Genomic DNA, 16670 nt, shown 5'->3' with positions numbered 1-16670 from the left:
GCGATGGCTCACGCCTGTAATCCCAGCACTCTGGGGGACCAAGTTGGGCGAATCGCCTGAACTCAGGAGTTGGAGTCCAGCCTGGCCAACATGGCGAAAACCCGTCTCTACTCAAAATACAAAAATTAGCCTGGCATGGCGGCGCCTGCCCGTAATCCTAGCTACCCGGGAGGCCGAGGCAGGAAAATCGCTGGAACCTGGGTGCTGGAGGTTGCAGTGAACCTAGATCGTGCCACTGCACTACAGCCTAGGCGACAAAGCGAGACACCGTCTCAAAAAATAAATTAATTAAATAACAAAAACTTTTCGGCCGGGCGCCGTGGCTCCCGCCTGTAATCCCAGAACTTTGGGAAGCCAAGGCGGGTGGATCACCTGAGGTCAGGAGTTCGAGACCAGCCGGACCAATATAGTGAAACTCCATCTCTCTTAAAAAAGTTTTTTTTCTTAGGACCCCCAAAGAAATCACGTACATGTTTACATGTAAATACATAAATCCTGGGAGGTGGTGTGATTGGTGGGATCTCGATTTCCTCAAATGGACAGTGAGAATGATATTTTGAGGATTCAGTTACTAAAAGGAAGAGCCCAGCTTCTAGCCCCGTGGGCTAGAAGATCTCAATCAGCGTTGACTATTGTCATTATCGCTTGTAATTTAAAGGCTTTCTTGGACTTTGTTTTACCTCCTATTAAAAACTCTTCAATCCCATTGTGTGACCCTCCTTAGGGCGAATCCTCTCATCTCCATTACAATGAAAGCGTGTGGTTTCCCGTAATCGTCATACTTCACCTTGGTGGAAAGCTGATCACCAGCTGCAAACTCAAAAAAAAAGAAAAGAAAACCGCTCCAAGGCAAACACTGCTTTTCACCTTCAGACTATTACTTCCAGTCTGACCAACATGGTGAAACCCTGTCTCCACTAAAAATACAAAATTAGCCTTGCTTAGTGGCCTATAATCCTAGCTACACAGGAGGCTGAGGCAGAAGAATCACTTGAGGGCGGAGGTTACAGTGAGCTGAGATCGCACCACTGCACGCAGCCTGGGTGACAATAGCAAAACCATGTCTTAAAAAAAAAAAAAGTAAGGTATTCATCGAAACTTTGTAAAAGCAAAAGATTGGGAATAAACTCAAAAGTCATTTTGTAGAGAATTAAGTGGAATAATACCCAGCTGTAAAGAAGAGAAAATAATCTACAGTATAATTGCTTGTATTTGCATTTTTTAAAAACTCTGGAATAGACATTCAAGAAAATACTGCTTTTAACCTTTAGGAAGTAGGAAATGCATGAATATGTAATGAGATAGGAGGGAGACTTTTTTTTTCTTACTTTTTTAAAAAATTTTTTAAGACAGGGTTTCACCATGTTGGTCAGGCTGGTCTTGAACTCCCAACCTCAGGTGATCCGCCCGCCTTGGCCTCCAAAGTGCTTGGATTACAGGCGTGAGCCACGGCACCCGGCCAGGAGGGAGACTTTTATCATTTTAGATTTTTTTTTTGATACAGATTTTCCTTTTGCCCAGGATAGAGTGCACTGGTGTGATCATAGCTCACTGTAACCCCATGTTCCTGGGCTCAAGCCAATCTCCTGCCTCAGCCTCTTGAGTAGTTAGGACTACAAGCATGTGCCACTATGTCCAGATTATTTTTTGAGATAGAATCTCACTCTTGTCACCCAGGCTAGGGTAATGGCATGATCTCGGCTCACTGCAACCTTCCCCTCCAAGGTTCACTCCACTCCAGCCTGGGCAACAAGTGGGAAACGCAGTCACACACACATACACCATACCTGCTACACTCACAATGGTCCTGACTTCATATTATATATATATTTAGACAGGGTTTCACCATGTTGGTCAGGCTGGTCTTGAACTCCCGACCTCAGGTGATCCGCCCATCTTGGCCTCCAAAGTGCTTGGATTACAGGCATGAGCCACCATGCCCGGCTGACTTCCCATATTTTTGTTGGAGACATTTGCTTTCCAGCTTATATACAAAATATCAACCTATGATAGGTTTGTTTCCAAGTGAGTCCAGGTCAGTTGAGACAATCATTACATCTCCGATAGATTTTTAGTTGTTTTGCGTCTCAGGACCCTGGCTCCTCTACCCGTTTTGACCCTAACCCCTAAAGTGTGCCTTTGGACCCTCTTTTTGTCTTTGGAGGGTTTCAATTAAGGGTTAAGCTCAGGGCCACACCTCAGCTGTGTTTCAGAGATATTTAAGGTAGTACCTGCAATCCATCAACCACACTGATCTACTTACTGATTTAAAACTTTATTGTTAATTTTTAAAATGGGGAAGAAAAACTTTTATTGGCAACCATCAAAAATATTCACAACAAGACTCAGACCCAAGGTAGAGACCCCTAAACAGATGATTTTCCTTCAACTTCTCAGGCTGGAACAGATTTTAAACCAAGCTGGAGAAACCACTCCAACACTGGCCACTAACTAATCTCTACATCCTGGCCTTCATCCTGGTTGGAAGCTGGTTCATTTCATCCAGGGGCTTAGTTCGAGGGCATTCATGGCTTCCTCAAGTTTGAGCATCCCTGCACCAGAAATAGCAACAGCTGCGTGAGTATGGGGGAAGACAATAACCCGGACGGTTCTCTGCCTCTTTCAGGGTTCGTTTCTGGGACTTCTGAACCAGTCGTTCTGAGAGTCAGACCCAGAACCTCGGAACCCCAGAACCCCAGACTACTCTGCCCATTTGAACATTCTCCAAGAAACTGAAGGGGCGGGGAGACGGTTTAAATAGCTCAGATAACCCTGCCCAGGGGGTCTAGCACCGGCCGCCTCTCATCATAGTCTCACTCCTAGGTCTCCAAGACGAAAGGCTGGCATTCTGGGGCCCCCATTCCCAAAGGGGTCTCGGGAAGGCCCAGACGCCAAGGACGCCCCTGGTGAGGCCCAAGTTGCGGGCAGCGAACAAGAGAGAGGAGAAAGACCACAGAGCTGGAGGACAGGCCAGAAGCGGTCCCCACGAGCCTGTGTTCGCGTACCCGGTCCCCAGGCCTCTCACCTCGCTCCTGGCGCTGGCGGTGCCACTCAGCCATAGACTGGAGCATCCACTTGGCCCGGAGCTTGTATATATAGGAGCCGTAAACCACGACCTCGGTGAAGTCTGGAGACTCCAGAGCCTTCAGCTCGAGCATGGCCTTGCTCACCTGCTCGATGTAAGGGATTCGACATCCGTCTCGGCCTGTTGGGGTAAAAGAATGAGAGTCCCGGGCAGGCTGAGACTCCCGGGCCGGGGCATCCCCGCCAGAACTGGGCACACTCACCGAACATGGCTTCCAGCAGCCGCGTCTGGACCTGGAACACTTCTGGATCTTTCAGGTCTTCGGGAACTTTCACCCACGGCGGGATAGTTCTACGTTCCGGGAGCGTTCCCATCTTATGACCCTCACAAGCAAAACCACGCTCCAGCGCAAGCCAGGCCTGGCCGCGCCTCAGAGCTGGTAAAACCTCACACCTGGAGGCCCCGCCCCCAGCCCGGCCCCGCCCCCGCCCCCAGCCCAGGCCGGGACCACGAGTCCGCGCCCCGCCGCCCTGGCTGCCGTCCAGAAGGTTGCAGTCTCTTCTGCTTCCCGCGACCTCGGGATAGCCTCACCCGGGCCCAGCTGCCTGCAGGTTAACTAGGGTTTCCACGTGCGTTGACCTGTGTCTTTTGCACCAGAATCCCTTGGGCTTGGGAATGGCTAGAAGGGCGCTGTTGACTCTTCTCCTAGGGAACAATCCGTGGGGCCTGAACCTCGGAAAAAGGGCGTCCAGGCTTCAGGGTGCGAGGACCACGCAGTAGCTGCCGTATCGACTTCCTGCCTCCCATGTTCCAAAGGAGGGTCCGTATCCCCTCGGACCTAAGGAGCAGGACCCGCGGCTCTGCTTTGCTGGCGACCTGGCAATGTCCCAGGAACTCTGGAGGAACTCGTGCCATTGAACAATGAAGAAACCGAAATTCGGAAATTTCGTTATCTTACCTGAAAGGATTAGCATTCCTCGAAGCCCCTGACTCTAGAGCCTTTGAACCTACCCTGATTTTAAAGCTGACCTGTGCCCTGCCTGGGCACTCCGGCCAAAACCTGGCTAGGCTTCTGGCTCGTTTCTAAATAAATTTTGTTTATTCGTTTTTTAAACACAATGTTTGGAGCGATGCACTGGATTTACTCGATGAGAGTGTGATTTCACTGTTTTATGCCTTTATGGTGATGAACTGGCATTTCCAGTCCTGGTAACATCTAATATCCCATCAGCTGTTCACTATTGACGGCTTCTTAGGGCAGACCTCTTCTCACACACACACCCCCACCCCAACACACACACACACAAAAAAAAAACTATGGGCAGGGGCAACCACCAATGTAGTTAATTTAGAAAACAATCATCAATAGCTAAACTATCAGATGAAGACTGTTGAGGAACCAGTCACAAGGTTTGGAAGCCTTAGCACACAGATTATGAATTAAAAAGGAGAATAAAACGTTTATTTACAATAGAGACTTGGAAGAAGCCACCTTAACCCAAATTCGCATCACCAATAATTGGACAAATGGACTTCTGGTTTGACAATATCTTGAAAACAAAAAGGGGACTGTTTTATTAATTGACTAAAGAGACACTAAATACAATGTGCATGGTTCAAATAATTCTGAATCAAAGGTGGGGGGATGCATTTCAGGACAATGAAGAAAATTTTAATATGCCCTATATTGCAAAGTAGTATTAAAAGCTTCTAAAGTTTAGAAACTTCTAGAGTGGGATGTGTACTACAATTATGTAAGATAAGGTAATCTCAGGAGAAACACGTATGTATGTTTCTATTTTTTTAAAATAAAAGTTATATCCATGGGAAAGCGAGAATACAGTCCCTCTACCACAAATTATGCAGTCGAGTTTCCCACATTTCGGGAAATCGCAGGGGTCAGCACATCCGGAGTGCAATGGATAAGCCTCGCCCTGGAAAACCACCTTCGTGATCATGGTATCTCCCCTGCCAGGTAAGTATGTGTATGTATGTTTCTAAAGTAAGTAGAGTGAATTTGTTTTCTTTGTTTTTATTTATATTATATATAATTTTTTTGAGGAGTCTTGCTCTGTCATCCAGGCTGGAATGCAGTCGCATGATCTCGGCTCACTCACTGCCACCTCTGCCTCCCAGGTTCAAGCAATTCTCCTGCCTTAGCCTCCTGAGTAGTTGGGATTACAGGTGTTTTTGTATTTTTAGTAGAGACAGGGTTTCACCATGTTGGTCAGGCTGGTCTTGAACTCCTGACCTAGTGATCTGCCCGAGTCAACCTCCCAAACTGCTGGGGTTACAGATGTGAGCCACCACACCCGGCCATAATCAACTTTCAATTTCCCATCTCCCATTCCTCTTGCAGCCCAAGCTCCATTTTTCCTGTCACTCAGACTCTTACGAAAAGCAACTCTCAGCCGGACGCAGTGGCTCACGCCTATAATCCCAGCACTTTGGGAGGCCGAGGTGGGTGGATCACGAGGTCAAGAGATCGAGAGCATCCTGGTCAACAAGGTGAAACCCCGTCTCTACTAAAAATACAAAAAATAGCTGGGCATGGTGGCACGCGCCTATAGTCCCAGCTACTCGGGAGGCTGAGGTAGGAGAATTGCTTGAACTCAGGAGGCAGAGGTTGCGGTGAGCCGAGATCGCGCCATTGCACTCCAGCCTGGGTAACAAGAGCGAAACTCCATCTCAAAAAAAAAAAAAGAAAAGAAAAGCAATTCTCACTTCTACTTCTGTATACCTTACTTATTCCTGAACCCATCATTCCATGGTACTTTCCTTTGCATTTCAACAAAAGGGACTCTGGACCTGCACTGTCCAATATAGAAGTCACTGGTCACATGAGGACTGGAAATGTGTCTAGTCTGATTTGAGATGTGCTGTAAGTATAAACTACATGTAAGATTTTTATGACATTAATACTAAGAAATTAAATATTCTTGGCCAGGCGCGGTGGCTCACGCCTGTAATCCCAGCACTTTGGGAGGCCGAGGTGGGTGGATCACGAAGTCAAGAGATCAAGACCATCCTGGTCAACATGGGGAAAGCCCATCTCTACTAAAAATACAAAAAATTAGCTGGGCATGGTAGCGCGTGCCTGTAATCCCAGCTACTCGGGAGGCTGAGGCAGGAAGAATTGCCTGAACCCAGGAGGCGGAGGTTGCGGTGAGCTGAGATCGCGCCATTGCACTTCAGCCTGGGTAACAAGTGAAACTCCGTCTCAAAAAAAAAAAAAAACAAATTAAATATTCTCATTAACAATTTTAGATTGATTGTATGTTAAAATGATAATAGTTTTGTTTTTTTGTTTTTTTTTGAGACGGAGTTTCGCTCTTGTTACCCAGGCTGAAGTGCAATGGCGCGATCTCGGATCACCGCAGCCTCCGCCTCCTGGGTTCAGGCAATTCTTCTGCCTCAGCCTCCCAAGCAGCTGGGACTAAAGGCGCGCGCCACCATGCCCAGCTAATTTTTTTGTATTTTTAGTAGAGACGGGGTTTCACCTTGTTGACCAGGATGGTCTCGATCTCTTGACCTCGTGATCCACCCACCTCGGCCTCCCAAAGTGCTGGGATTATAGGCTTGAGCCACCATGCCTGGCCAGGTTTTTTTCTTTTTAAAAAATATTTTTCGCTGGGTGTGGTGACTCACGCCTGTAATCCCAGCACTTTGGGAGGCCAAGGCGGGTGGATCACAAGGTCAAGAGATCAAGACCATCCTGGTCAACATGGTGAAACCCCGTCTCTACTAAAAATACAAAAAATTGGCTGGGCATGGTGGCGCGTGCCTGTAATCCCAGCTACTCGGGAGGCTGAGGCTGGAGAATTGCCTGAACCCAGGAGGCAGAGGTTGCGGTGAGCCGAGATCGCGCCATTGCACTCCAGCCTGAGTACCAAGAGCAAAACTCCGTCTCAAAAAAAAAAAAAAAAAAAAAAAAAATTTTAGTTAAGACAGGGTCTCAGGGAGAGAGATCCAAGATGGCTGATCACTAGCAGCTCTGGCTTGTAGCTCCCAGTGAAAGCGCAGAGAACGAGAGGATGCCACACTTTCAGACGAATATTTATTGCTCACGGACCAAGAGATTCCCAGTGGAGGAGCCCCATGGGTCGCGAGGGTGACTCTTGTGGCCGGTGAGGCAGTTTTGCTGGCGCCTTAGCACGGCAGTTCTTGGTGCAGAGTCCCCAGATCCCCAGGCAGAAAAGCACCATCAATCTTAACACCACTGTTTTGGCCGATTGCTCAGATTTTCAGCGCTGGGAATCAACAAGTTGGACATCCACTCAGAGACCTAGTTAGAAAGTCGGTAATTACAAAGACAACAGAGGGATAAATATATACTGAAGGGAAGAAACCAGCCTAAAAAGGCAGAGAATACTCAAAATCAGAATGCCTCTCCCTCTACAGGGGATCGCAATTCCTCATCAGTAACGGAACAAGGCTTAATAGATTACAAGTGTGTTCCAATAACAGAAGCAGTTTCAAAAGGTGGGTGATAAGAAACTTCTGTGAATTAAAAGAACTTGTTCTAACCCAATGCAAAGAAACTAAGAACCTTGAAAAAAGGTTTGACGAAATGTTAACAAGAATGGACAATTTAGAGAGGAATATAAGTGAATTAATGGAGCTGAAAAACACAACACGAGAACTTCGCGAAGTATGCACAAGTTTAAACAGTCGAATTGATCAAGCAGAAGAAAGGATATCAGAAGTCGAGGACCAAGCTCAGTGAAATGAAATGAGAAGACAAGATTGGAGAAAAAATGGATAAAAAGGAATGAGCGAAGTCTCCAGGAAATATGGGACTATGTGAAAAGACCTAATTTACGTTTGATAGGTGTACCTGAATGTGACAAAGAGAATGAATCCAAGTTGGAAAATACTCTCCACGATATCATTCAGGAAAACTTTCCCAACCTAGCAAGGCAGGGTAATATTCAACTCCAGGTAATACAGAAACACCACAAAGATATTCTTCAAGAAGACCAACCCCAAGGCACATAATTGCCAGATTTATTAGGGTTGAAATGAAGGAGAAAATACTAAGGGCAGCCAGAGAGAAAGGTCAGGTTACCCATAAAGGGAAACCTATCAGACTTACAGCAGATCTCTCAGCAGAAACCCTACAAGCCAGAAAAGAGTGGGGACCAATATTTAATATCCTTAAAGAAAAGAACTTTCAACCCAGAATTTCATATCCAGCCAAACTAAGCTTTATAAGTGAAGGAAAAATTAAATCTTTTGCGAACAAACAAGCACTTAGAGACTTCACCACCACCAGGCCTGCTTTACAAGAGCTTCTGAAAGAAGCACTATACATATAAAGGAACAACCAATATCAGCCTTTCCAAAAATATATCAAAAAGCAAAGAGCATTAACACAATGAAAAATTTACACCAACTAATGGGCAAAACAGCCAGCTAGCATCAAATGCCAGTATTAAACTTATATATATTCTAATTGGATAAAAAGCTAAAACCCATGGGTATGCTGCATCCAGACCCATCTCACATGCAATGATACACAAAGACTCAAAACAAATAGGAGGAAGATTTACCAACCAAACAGAGAGTAAAAATAAACAAATAAACAAAAAGCAGGAGATGCAATTCTCGTCTCTGATAAAGTAGACTTTAAAGCAACAAAGATCAAAGGAGGCAAAGAAGGACATTACATAATGGCAAAAGGATCAATGTAATAAGAAGAGCTAACGATTCTAGAGATCAACGAGACAGAAAATTAACAAGGACATCCAGGACTTGAACTCAGACCCGGAACAAGTAAACTTAATAAACATTTATAGAACTCTCCACTTCAAATACACAAAACATACATTACCACCTCACACCTATTCCAAAAGCAACTACATAATTGGAAGTAAATCACTCCTCAGTAATCGCATAGTATTTTATAGGTTTAAATGAAATATTCGTTGGCTGCTTGTTTGTTATTTTCTTCCCTTATTCCTTCCTGTCTACATCATTAAGTATAATTATTGGTATAAAAGAAGTTTTCAATACCCATTACTAAACTGCATTCTAGCCTGGGCAAGAAAGCAATACTTCCATTCTTTCTCTCTCTCTCTCTTCCTTTTTCTTCCTCTTCTTCATGCTTTTTTTTCTTTCTTTCTTTCTTCGAAAAAAAAAAAAAAAAGACAGGGTCTCATTGGCTGGATAGGGTGGCTCATGCCTGTAATCCCAGCACTTTGAGAGGCCAAGGCTGGTGGATCACCTGACCTTGGGTCAACCTCAGGGGTCCAAGACCAGGCTGGGCAACATGGCAAAACCTCATATCTACAAAAAAAGACAAAAATTAGCCAGGTGTGGGGGTGCATGCCTATAGTCCTATCTATTGGGGAGACTGAAGCACAAGGAATTCTTTGAACCCAGGAGGTGGAGGTTGCAGTGAGACAAGATTGCGCTATTTCACTCCAGACTAGGTGACAGAATGAGATCCTATATTAAAAAAAAAAAAAAAGACAGGGTTTCTTGCTATGTTGCCCAGGATGGTCTCAAACTCCTGCACTCAAGGGATCCACCCACCAAAGTGCGGAGATTACAGGCTCAAGCCATTGCGCCCAGTCAAAATGATAGTATTTTGGATATATTAAGGTAAATAAGACATAATATTAAAATTCATTTCACATGTTTCTTTCCACTGAGGCTATGAGAAAGTTTGTATTATTTGTATCTCATTCTATGTCAGTTGAACAGTATTGTTTTAGATGGTTTCCTACAACTTTCTTTTTTTTTTTAATTTTTTTTTATTTTTTGAGACAGAGTTTCACTCTTGTTACCCAGGCTGGAGTGCAATGGCGCGATCTCGGCTCACCGCAACCTCCGCCTCCTGGGTTCAGGCAATTCTCCTGCCTCAGCCTCCTGAGTAGCTAGGATTACAGGCACGTGCCACCATGCCCAGCTAATTTTTTTGTATTTTTAGTAGAGACGGGGTTTCAACATGTTGACCAGGATGGTCTCGATCTCTTGACCTCGTGATCCACCCGCCTCGGCCTCGCAAAGTGCTGGGATTACAGGCGTGAGCCACCGCGCCCGGCCGGTTTCCTACAACTTTCTAAGTATCTAATCCAAAACTCTTTTATATGTACATATATAGATATATATTTCCGCGCCTGGCCTCTGTTTTACATTTCTTATCAAGTATAATAAGAAATGGTTTCCTTTACTCTTAGAGGGTCTTCCTATCCTCTGTCCTTTTCCTCTTCCCTGCCAATAGCTTAAATGTTGGCGGTACTGAGTATATCGTTCACCTCTTCCCTTTATTACCTTTTGTCATTCTTTCTAAGTAGTTTTGTCTACAACTCACATTATTATTTCCAAACATAGATTTCCAAAATCACTGAGTGCTTCATCAGTAGCTCATTACGCTTTTTTGCTTTATTTTGTTTTGTTTTGACTTGAGACAGGGTCTTGCTGTCACTCAAGCTGGAGTGCACTGGCTGCAGTGCAGTGACAGTCACCTCTCACTGCAGTTTCTACCTCCTTTTTTTTTTTTTCTTTTTTTGAGACGGAGTTTTGCTCTTTTTGCTGGAGTGCAATGGCACAACCTCCAATTCCTGGGTTCAAGCGATTCTCCTGCATCAGCCTCATGAGTAGCTGGGATTATAGGCATGCACCACCACGCCCGGCTAATTTTGTATTTTTAGTAGAGATGGGGTTTCTCCATGTTGGTCAGGCTCGTCTAGAACTCTCGACCTCAGGTGATCCACCGAACTTGGCCTCCCAGAATGCTGGGATTACAGGCGTGAGACACCTCCTAGGTTTAAGGGATCCCCCACCTCGACCCCCAGTAGCTGTGACTACAGGCACAAAGCACCATGCACAGTTAATTTTTGTGTTTTGTTTGTTTCTGTTTTAATTTGTTTTCAGAGACAGGGTTTCGCCAGGTTGCCCAGGCTGTTCTCCAGCTCCTGGGCTCCAGCAATCCTCCCTCCTTGGCCTCCTCACAAAGTGCTGGGATTATAGGCGTTAGCCACCACGCCTGCCCTGTACTTTCCCATCTTCATGTTCTCGAGGTTTCTAAAACTCTACAGGTTCCAAAGCAAACACATTAGCTTCTCTCCCCTTTGGCTCCTCTTCATATTTTGGATTTTGTTTTTTGTTTGTTTGTTTTGAGATAGAATCTCACTCTGTCACCCAGGTTGGAATGCAGCAGCATTATCTGGGCTCACTACAGCCTCCTCCCAGGTTCAAGCTATTCTCCTGCCTCAGCTTCCCGAGTAGGTGGGACTACAGGTGCCCACCACCACACCTGGCTAATTTTTATATTTTTCTTTTTAGTAGAGATGAGGTTTCACCTTTTTGGCCAGGTTGGTCTCGAACTCCTGATCTCAAGTGATCCGCCCGCCTCAGCCTCCTAAAGTGCTGGGATTACAGGCTTGAGCCACCGCGCCCAGCCCTATTTTGTTTTCTAAAACATATGCCCAATCCGGTTTAAATGACTTTCAACAATTACCTTTCATCTGTTTTCTACCCATTAGCTGCAAGTCTTGTCAGTTCCACCTCTGAAAATATTCACAAACCTGTTTCCTTTCCAGATACGGTTCCTATGACCAAGTTGAGATGCCATTTTGTACATATAAGTATAATCAGACAACATATGTAACTGTACATAAGCAGAAATGTGTGAGAGAAGTCAACTAAAATAGCTCTCAGCGTAATAACTAACAAGACAGTAAACTAGTCTCTCTTTTTTTTTTTTTTTTTTTTTTTTTTGAGACGGAGTTTCGCTCTTGTTACCCAGGCTGGAGTGCAATGGCGCCATCTCAGCTCACTGTAACCTCTGCCTCCCGGGTTCAAGCAATTCTTCTGCCTCAGCCTCCAGAGTAGCTGGGATTACAGGTGTGCGCCAACCACGCCCGGCTTATTTTTTGTATTTTAGTAGAGATGGGGTTTAACCATGCTGCTGGTCTCAAACTCCTGAGCTCAGGCTATCTGCCTGCCTCAGCCTCCCAAAGTGTTGGGATTACAGGCGTGAGCCGCGGCACCCGGCCTGTCTCTTCACTTAGTACACCTCAAACTGTGATAACGTTTATTCATTTACTTTGCATTCAGGCAAGCACTGCAGGGTTGTGATCACCTCCAGTAGGAGCCGGAGGGAGGGTCGGGAGGCCGGTGCAGCCAATAGCATGAGGGGTCCTGGCGCAGGGTCTGAACTAGGCTAGCTGGCCTAAGCACCCTCCACCCCTGCGTCCTTCCGCGCTCTTAGGCGGCCCCGAGGCCCACACGGGGCCAGGGTGCAGCGCGTGCCGGAGGGACTCTGCCTAGCGGGCGGCACTTCCACCCCATCCAGCACGGCCGGGGTGCAGCCCGAGGTCCCAGCTGGGGAGGGGTCGGGGAACCTTGGCGGGCTGGGTCCTGTCGCGCCCCCTTCCAGCTCCGCAGACAGCGGCTCCTTTGGAAAAGAATGTGAACCGTGATCTCGCCAACACAACAGCTCTGGGAACCACGGGTTTAACTCTGCTGCTGGTCAGGAGGTGTCAGTCCCTTCAATAGGGGCGGCGACTGCGGTGCCCACCCCCGGGGCCGCACTCGGGAAACGGGACGACAGTCCGGGGAGCCTTTGCGGGAAATTGTTCTCCCGGAAGAAACGCTTCCCCTGTTTTTTCTCGAAATCGCACCAGCTCTCTTCCTGAGCGAGCTCTTGCCCCATAAAAGCTGAAAACCCTGTCCCCAGCCCTCCCTGGGGCTGGTCCTGCACCGCCACGTGCTGTCGGCTGTGTTCGGTGGCTCCAGCCCGGGAAGGTTCCATGTGCTGCTGTTTCATGAGCTTTTTCTCTCTAGCCACAGGGCTTCCCAGGTAGGTCCACCTAAGGCTGAAGCCCAGCTTCGCAGACCCTCGAGGGTGAAGGAGAAGACGACTTCAACTCGGTAATTTCTTGCAAGGAGTAGCTACACACTCTCCCCTTCACTTATTTAGCCTCTTCACAGGTTGCACCCCGTGTCTTCTCAACCCCTCCCTCACTCTCTCCCCTAACGGGTATGATAGTATGTGTTACTTAGGAAATCTGCAAAGTACGGAGTCCTTCCAGGGCAAGAGCTTAGTCTATATGGGAAGAGTCTAGTAACTGGAAGAACCCCTGCCAAGGAAAATGGGATTGAGAAATGCTGCATGTGGGAAACCTGAGCTTGTCCTTGAATTTACTCCATGTGATCCTGGATAAAACCCACTCTCCCTCCTCCACAGCATGTTGAATGTGTCATCTTCCTCTACAGTTGGGTTCCACTTGGTCCCGAGGAATGCCTGCCTTGCCCTCTGTCTGCTTCTATCTGAGCTCGGTTTCTGTTGTTTAAAATGGTGGTTTTCTCCAATATATCTCAACATCTTGCAAAGGAGGATTTTTGTTAGGATACTGAAGGCCAGAATTTCAGTGCAGGTTTGAGCCAACAGTTGGAAAGTTAAGCCTTGAAGACTCGAGATATTTTAGCAAATTGTTTGGAGAAAATACTTATTTATTTATATATATTTTGAGACAATGTCTCACTGTGTTGCCCAGGTTGAGTGCACTGTCGTGATCTTGGCTCACTGCAACCTTGGTCTCCCTTGTTCAAGGGATCCTCCCACTTCAGCCTTCCAAGTAGCTGGGACCACAGGCATGTGCCACCATACGTGACTAATTTTTTAGTTTAGTTTTTTTCTTTCTTTCTTTCTTTTTTTTTGAGATGGAGTCTCGCTTTTGTTGCCCAGGCTGGAGTGCAATGGCACGATCTCGACTCACTGCACCTCTGCCTCCCGAGTTCAAGCAATTCCCCTGCCTCAGCCTCCCAAGTAACTAGGATTACAGGCATGCACCATGTCACCTGGCTAATTTTGTATTTTTAGTAGAGGTGGGGTTTCTCCATGTTGGCCAGGCTGGTCTTGAACTCTCAACCTCAGGTGATCTGCCCACCTTGGCCTCCCAAAGTTCTGGGATTATAGGTGTGAGCCACCATGCCCAGCCTAATTTTTTAGTATTTATAGAGATGGGGCTCTCCTCTGTTGCCCAGGCTGGTCTAGAACTCCTAGCCTCAAGCAATCCTCCAGCTTCAGCCTCCCGAAAGGCTGGGATTATAGGTGTGAGCCACCACGCCCAGCCCTGGAGAAACTTTTTATAACTAAATGTTAAAGGTCACTTCTGCTGTAGGTCTGGGTTGAAGCAAGTGTCCTAGAGGACATCTGGCCATTGCATGGGCTCTGCTTGCCACCCACCCCTACTTGCATTTCCCAATAATAAATGATTTTTTAGAAAGGAGGAACCCTTAAAAGCATATGCATTGGTTTTGTCCAAAATTAATGTCAATGTTTATCATATTATAATGTTAGCAACAAGGCTGGTGAGTATGTAGGTTGGTTCAATCTCAATGGGATGCCATTTGGCAGTACCTTATCAATTGGAAATTTAAAGATCCTTTGACTCAGCAATCCTAAATTTGAAATTTCATCCTGGCCAGGTGTGGTGGTTCATGCCTGTAATCCCAGCACTTTGGGAGGCCAAGGCGGGTGGATCACCTGAGGTCAGCAGTTCGAGACCAGCCTGACCAATATGGTGAAACCCCGTCTCTAAAAAAAAAAAGAAATTTCATCCTGTAGTTATACTCCCACTTATAAGAAATGACATGTAGAAGGATAGTGATTTCAATAGCATTACTGGCACAAGTAAAAGATAACATACAAGGTAAATATTCATGAAGATTGGGAAAAAATACATATTAAAGAAATAAGACTGGGCTCTGTGGCTCATGCCTATAATCCCAACACTTTGGGAGGCTAAGGTGGGAGAATCACTTGAGAATGGAGACCAGCCTGGACAATATAGTCAGACTCCCATCTCTATATTTTTAAAGGAGATTTAAATTATTCTTTTTTTTTTTTTTTTTTTTTTTTTAAGATGGGGTTTCACCATGATGGCCAGGCTGGTCTTGAACTCCTGACCTCAGGTGATCCACCCACCTCGGCCTCCCAAAGTGCTAGGATTACAGGCGTGAGCCACCACGCCCAGCCCAATTTAAATTATTCTTTGAAATAAATCAGTAAATAAAAAACAGAGGGAACCAATCATTTATGGTTTTTTGTTTGTTTTTTGTTTTGTTTTGTTTTTAGATGGAGTCTCACTCTGTAACCCAGGCTGGAATAATGGTGTGATCTCAGATCACTGCAACCCCTGCCTCCCAGGTTCAAGCAATTCTCCTGCCTCAGCCTCCAGAGTAGCTGACACTACAGGTGCGTGCCACCAGACCCGGCTCTGTGTGTGTGTGTGTGTGTGTGTGTGTATTTTTAGTAGAGACAGGGTTTCACTATGTTGTCCAGGCTGGTCTCAAATTCCTGACCTCGTGATCTGCCCATCTCAGCCTTCCGAAGTGCTAGCATTACAGGCGAGAGCCACCGTGCCTGGCCCATGGGGTTTTTTAACTGAAACAAAACAAAACAAAAAAAACTATAGAGCCAAATGTCCAATTAACTATGTGGATAGAATGACAAAATGTTCAGATATTCAAGACCTCAAAATATGCATTCTCCTTCAGAGTAATAGAGACTTTGTTTCATCAGAATGAAAGGAAGTCTTTCTCTGATAAGAAATAAAATAATGAGCTGGGTGTAGTGGCTCAGGGCTCTAATCCTAGCACTTTGGGAAGCCGAGGCAGGTGGATCACCTGATGTCTGGAGTTCAAGACCAGCCTGGCCAGCTGGGCGTGGTAGCTCACACCTGTAATCCAAACACTTTGGAGGCCAAGGCAGGTGGATCACCTGAGGTCAGGAGTTCAAGATCAGCCTGACCAACATGGTGAAACCCCGTCTTAAAAAAATTAAAATTAAAATTAAAAAAGAAAAAAGAAAAAAAAAAAAGACCAGCCTGGCCAACATGGCAAAACCCCATCTCTACTAAAAATACAAAAATTAGCCAGGCGTGGTGGCAGGCGCCTGTAATCCCAGCTACTTGGGAGGCTGAGGCAAGAGAATTGCTTCAACCCATGGAGCAGAGGTTGCAGTGAGCCAAGATCATGCTCTCTCTCTCCCCACTGCCGGGGAAGGAGCATGTACCAAGAGCAACAATTATGGCGTGCTCTGAGAAGAGCACCGCCACCAGCTGCTCACATGTCTTCTCCCCCAGCATCGTCGGTTGCATCTTCTGTACACTATAGCTGTTGTTAGATTGCCTGCGGATACGCAAGACCTCTGTCCTGCTGGTGCTGAGCTCCCTGGTGTCTTTTACTGGCTGTCTACAGAGCCTAGAATCCCATTCTTCCTGCTCTATGATTTCTGCTTCGTTTGCATCACCATCTATGCCATCCCTGGGCCTGATGTGGCTCAGTTTCCAGAAGGTCCAAGAATCCCAGGGCAAGGCTAAAGGGCATTGAGCCCTCACCCCCAAGCCAGGCTGACCTCTGCTTTGCTTTGGCATGTAAGCCTTGCCCAAGGGGGCTTGTCTGAGTCCCTAGAAGGCCCTACAACTAAGGTCTTCTAGAGTCTCTCCTTCCCACCACCATATCCACACACAACAATGAACCAAATGTGCCACATATTCGCTCTTTTTTTCCCAGTTCCTCTGGCTCTATCTCCAAGGCCTGGTCTCTGAAGCTCTTGCCACTGCCCAGAGAGGGAAGGTCCTGAGCAATAATTTTTTTTTCTTTTTTTGAGAGGAGTCTCACTCTGTCA

At 46.3% G+C, this 16670-nt stretch overlaps 1 protein-coding gene and 1 non-coding gene across 2 annotated transcripts; both read right to left on the bottom strand.

The window, feature by feature from the left end:
• Positions 1-2493: 2493 nt before the first annotated feature.
• Positions 2494-3399, bottom strand: DPPA5 (developmental pluripotency associated 5). The gene is made up of 3 exons (XM_021670316.2): positions 3288-3399; positions 3026-3205; positions 2494-2552 (listed from the first exon to the last, which is right to left on the bottom strand). The coding sequence occupies exons 1-3, from the start codon at positions 3397-3399 to the stop codon at positions 2494-2496; spliced, it is 351 nt and encodes a 116-aa protein (XP_021525991.1).
• Positions 3400-4848: 1449 nt separating this feature from the next.
• LOC135268611 (U1 spliceosomal RNA) lies at positions 4849-5008 on the bottom strand. Its single transcript, XR_010336911.1, has one exon. It is a non-coding gene; the product is annotated as a U1 spliceosomal RNA (small nuclear RNA).
• Between the last annotated feature and the right edge of the window lie 11662 nt (positions 5009-16670).

This window comes from Aotus nancymaae, unplaced genomic scaffold (assembly GCF_030222135.1).
Source record: "Aotus nancymaae isolate 86718 unplaced genomic scaffold, 86718_ANA_hifiasm-v0.15.2.pri h1tg000040l, whole genome shotgun sequence".
In the NCBI taxonomy this organism is placed as follows: Eukaryota; Metazoa; Chordata; class Mammalia; order Primates; family Aotidae; genus Aotus; species Aotus nancymaae.
Note: the sequence above shows the minus strand (reverse complement) of the source record. Positions and strands in the feature narration are given on the sequence as shown.

Bases quoted from the DNA above. Each gene is read 5' to 3' on its own strand.
- DPPA5 (XM_021670316.2), bottom strand. From the start codon at position 3,399: ATGGGAACGCTCCCGGAACGTAGAACTATCCCGCCGTGGGTGAAAGTT. The intron at 3,206-3,287 runs GTGAGTGTGCCC...TTACCCCAACAG, and splicing joins GCTGCTGGAAGCCATGTTCG to GCCGAGACGGATGTCGAATC. The intron at 2,553-3,025 runs GTGAGAGGCCTG...TTTCTGGTGCAG, and splicing joins CCGCCAGCGCCAGGAGCGAG to GGATGCTCAAACTTGAGGAA.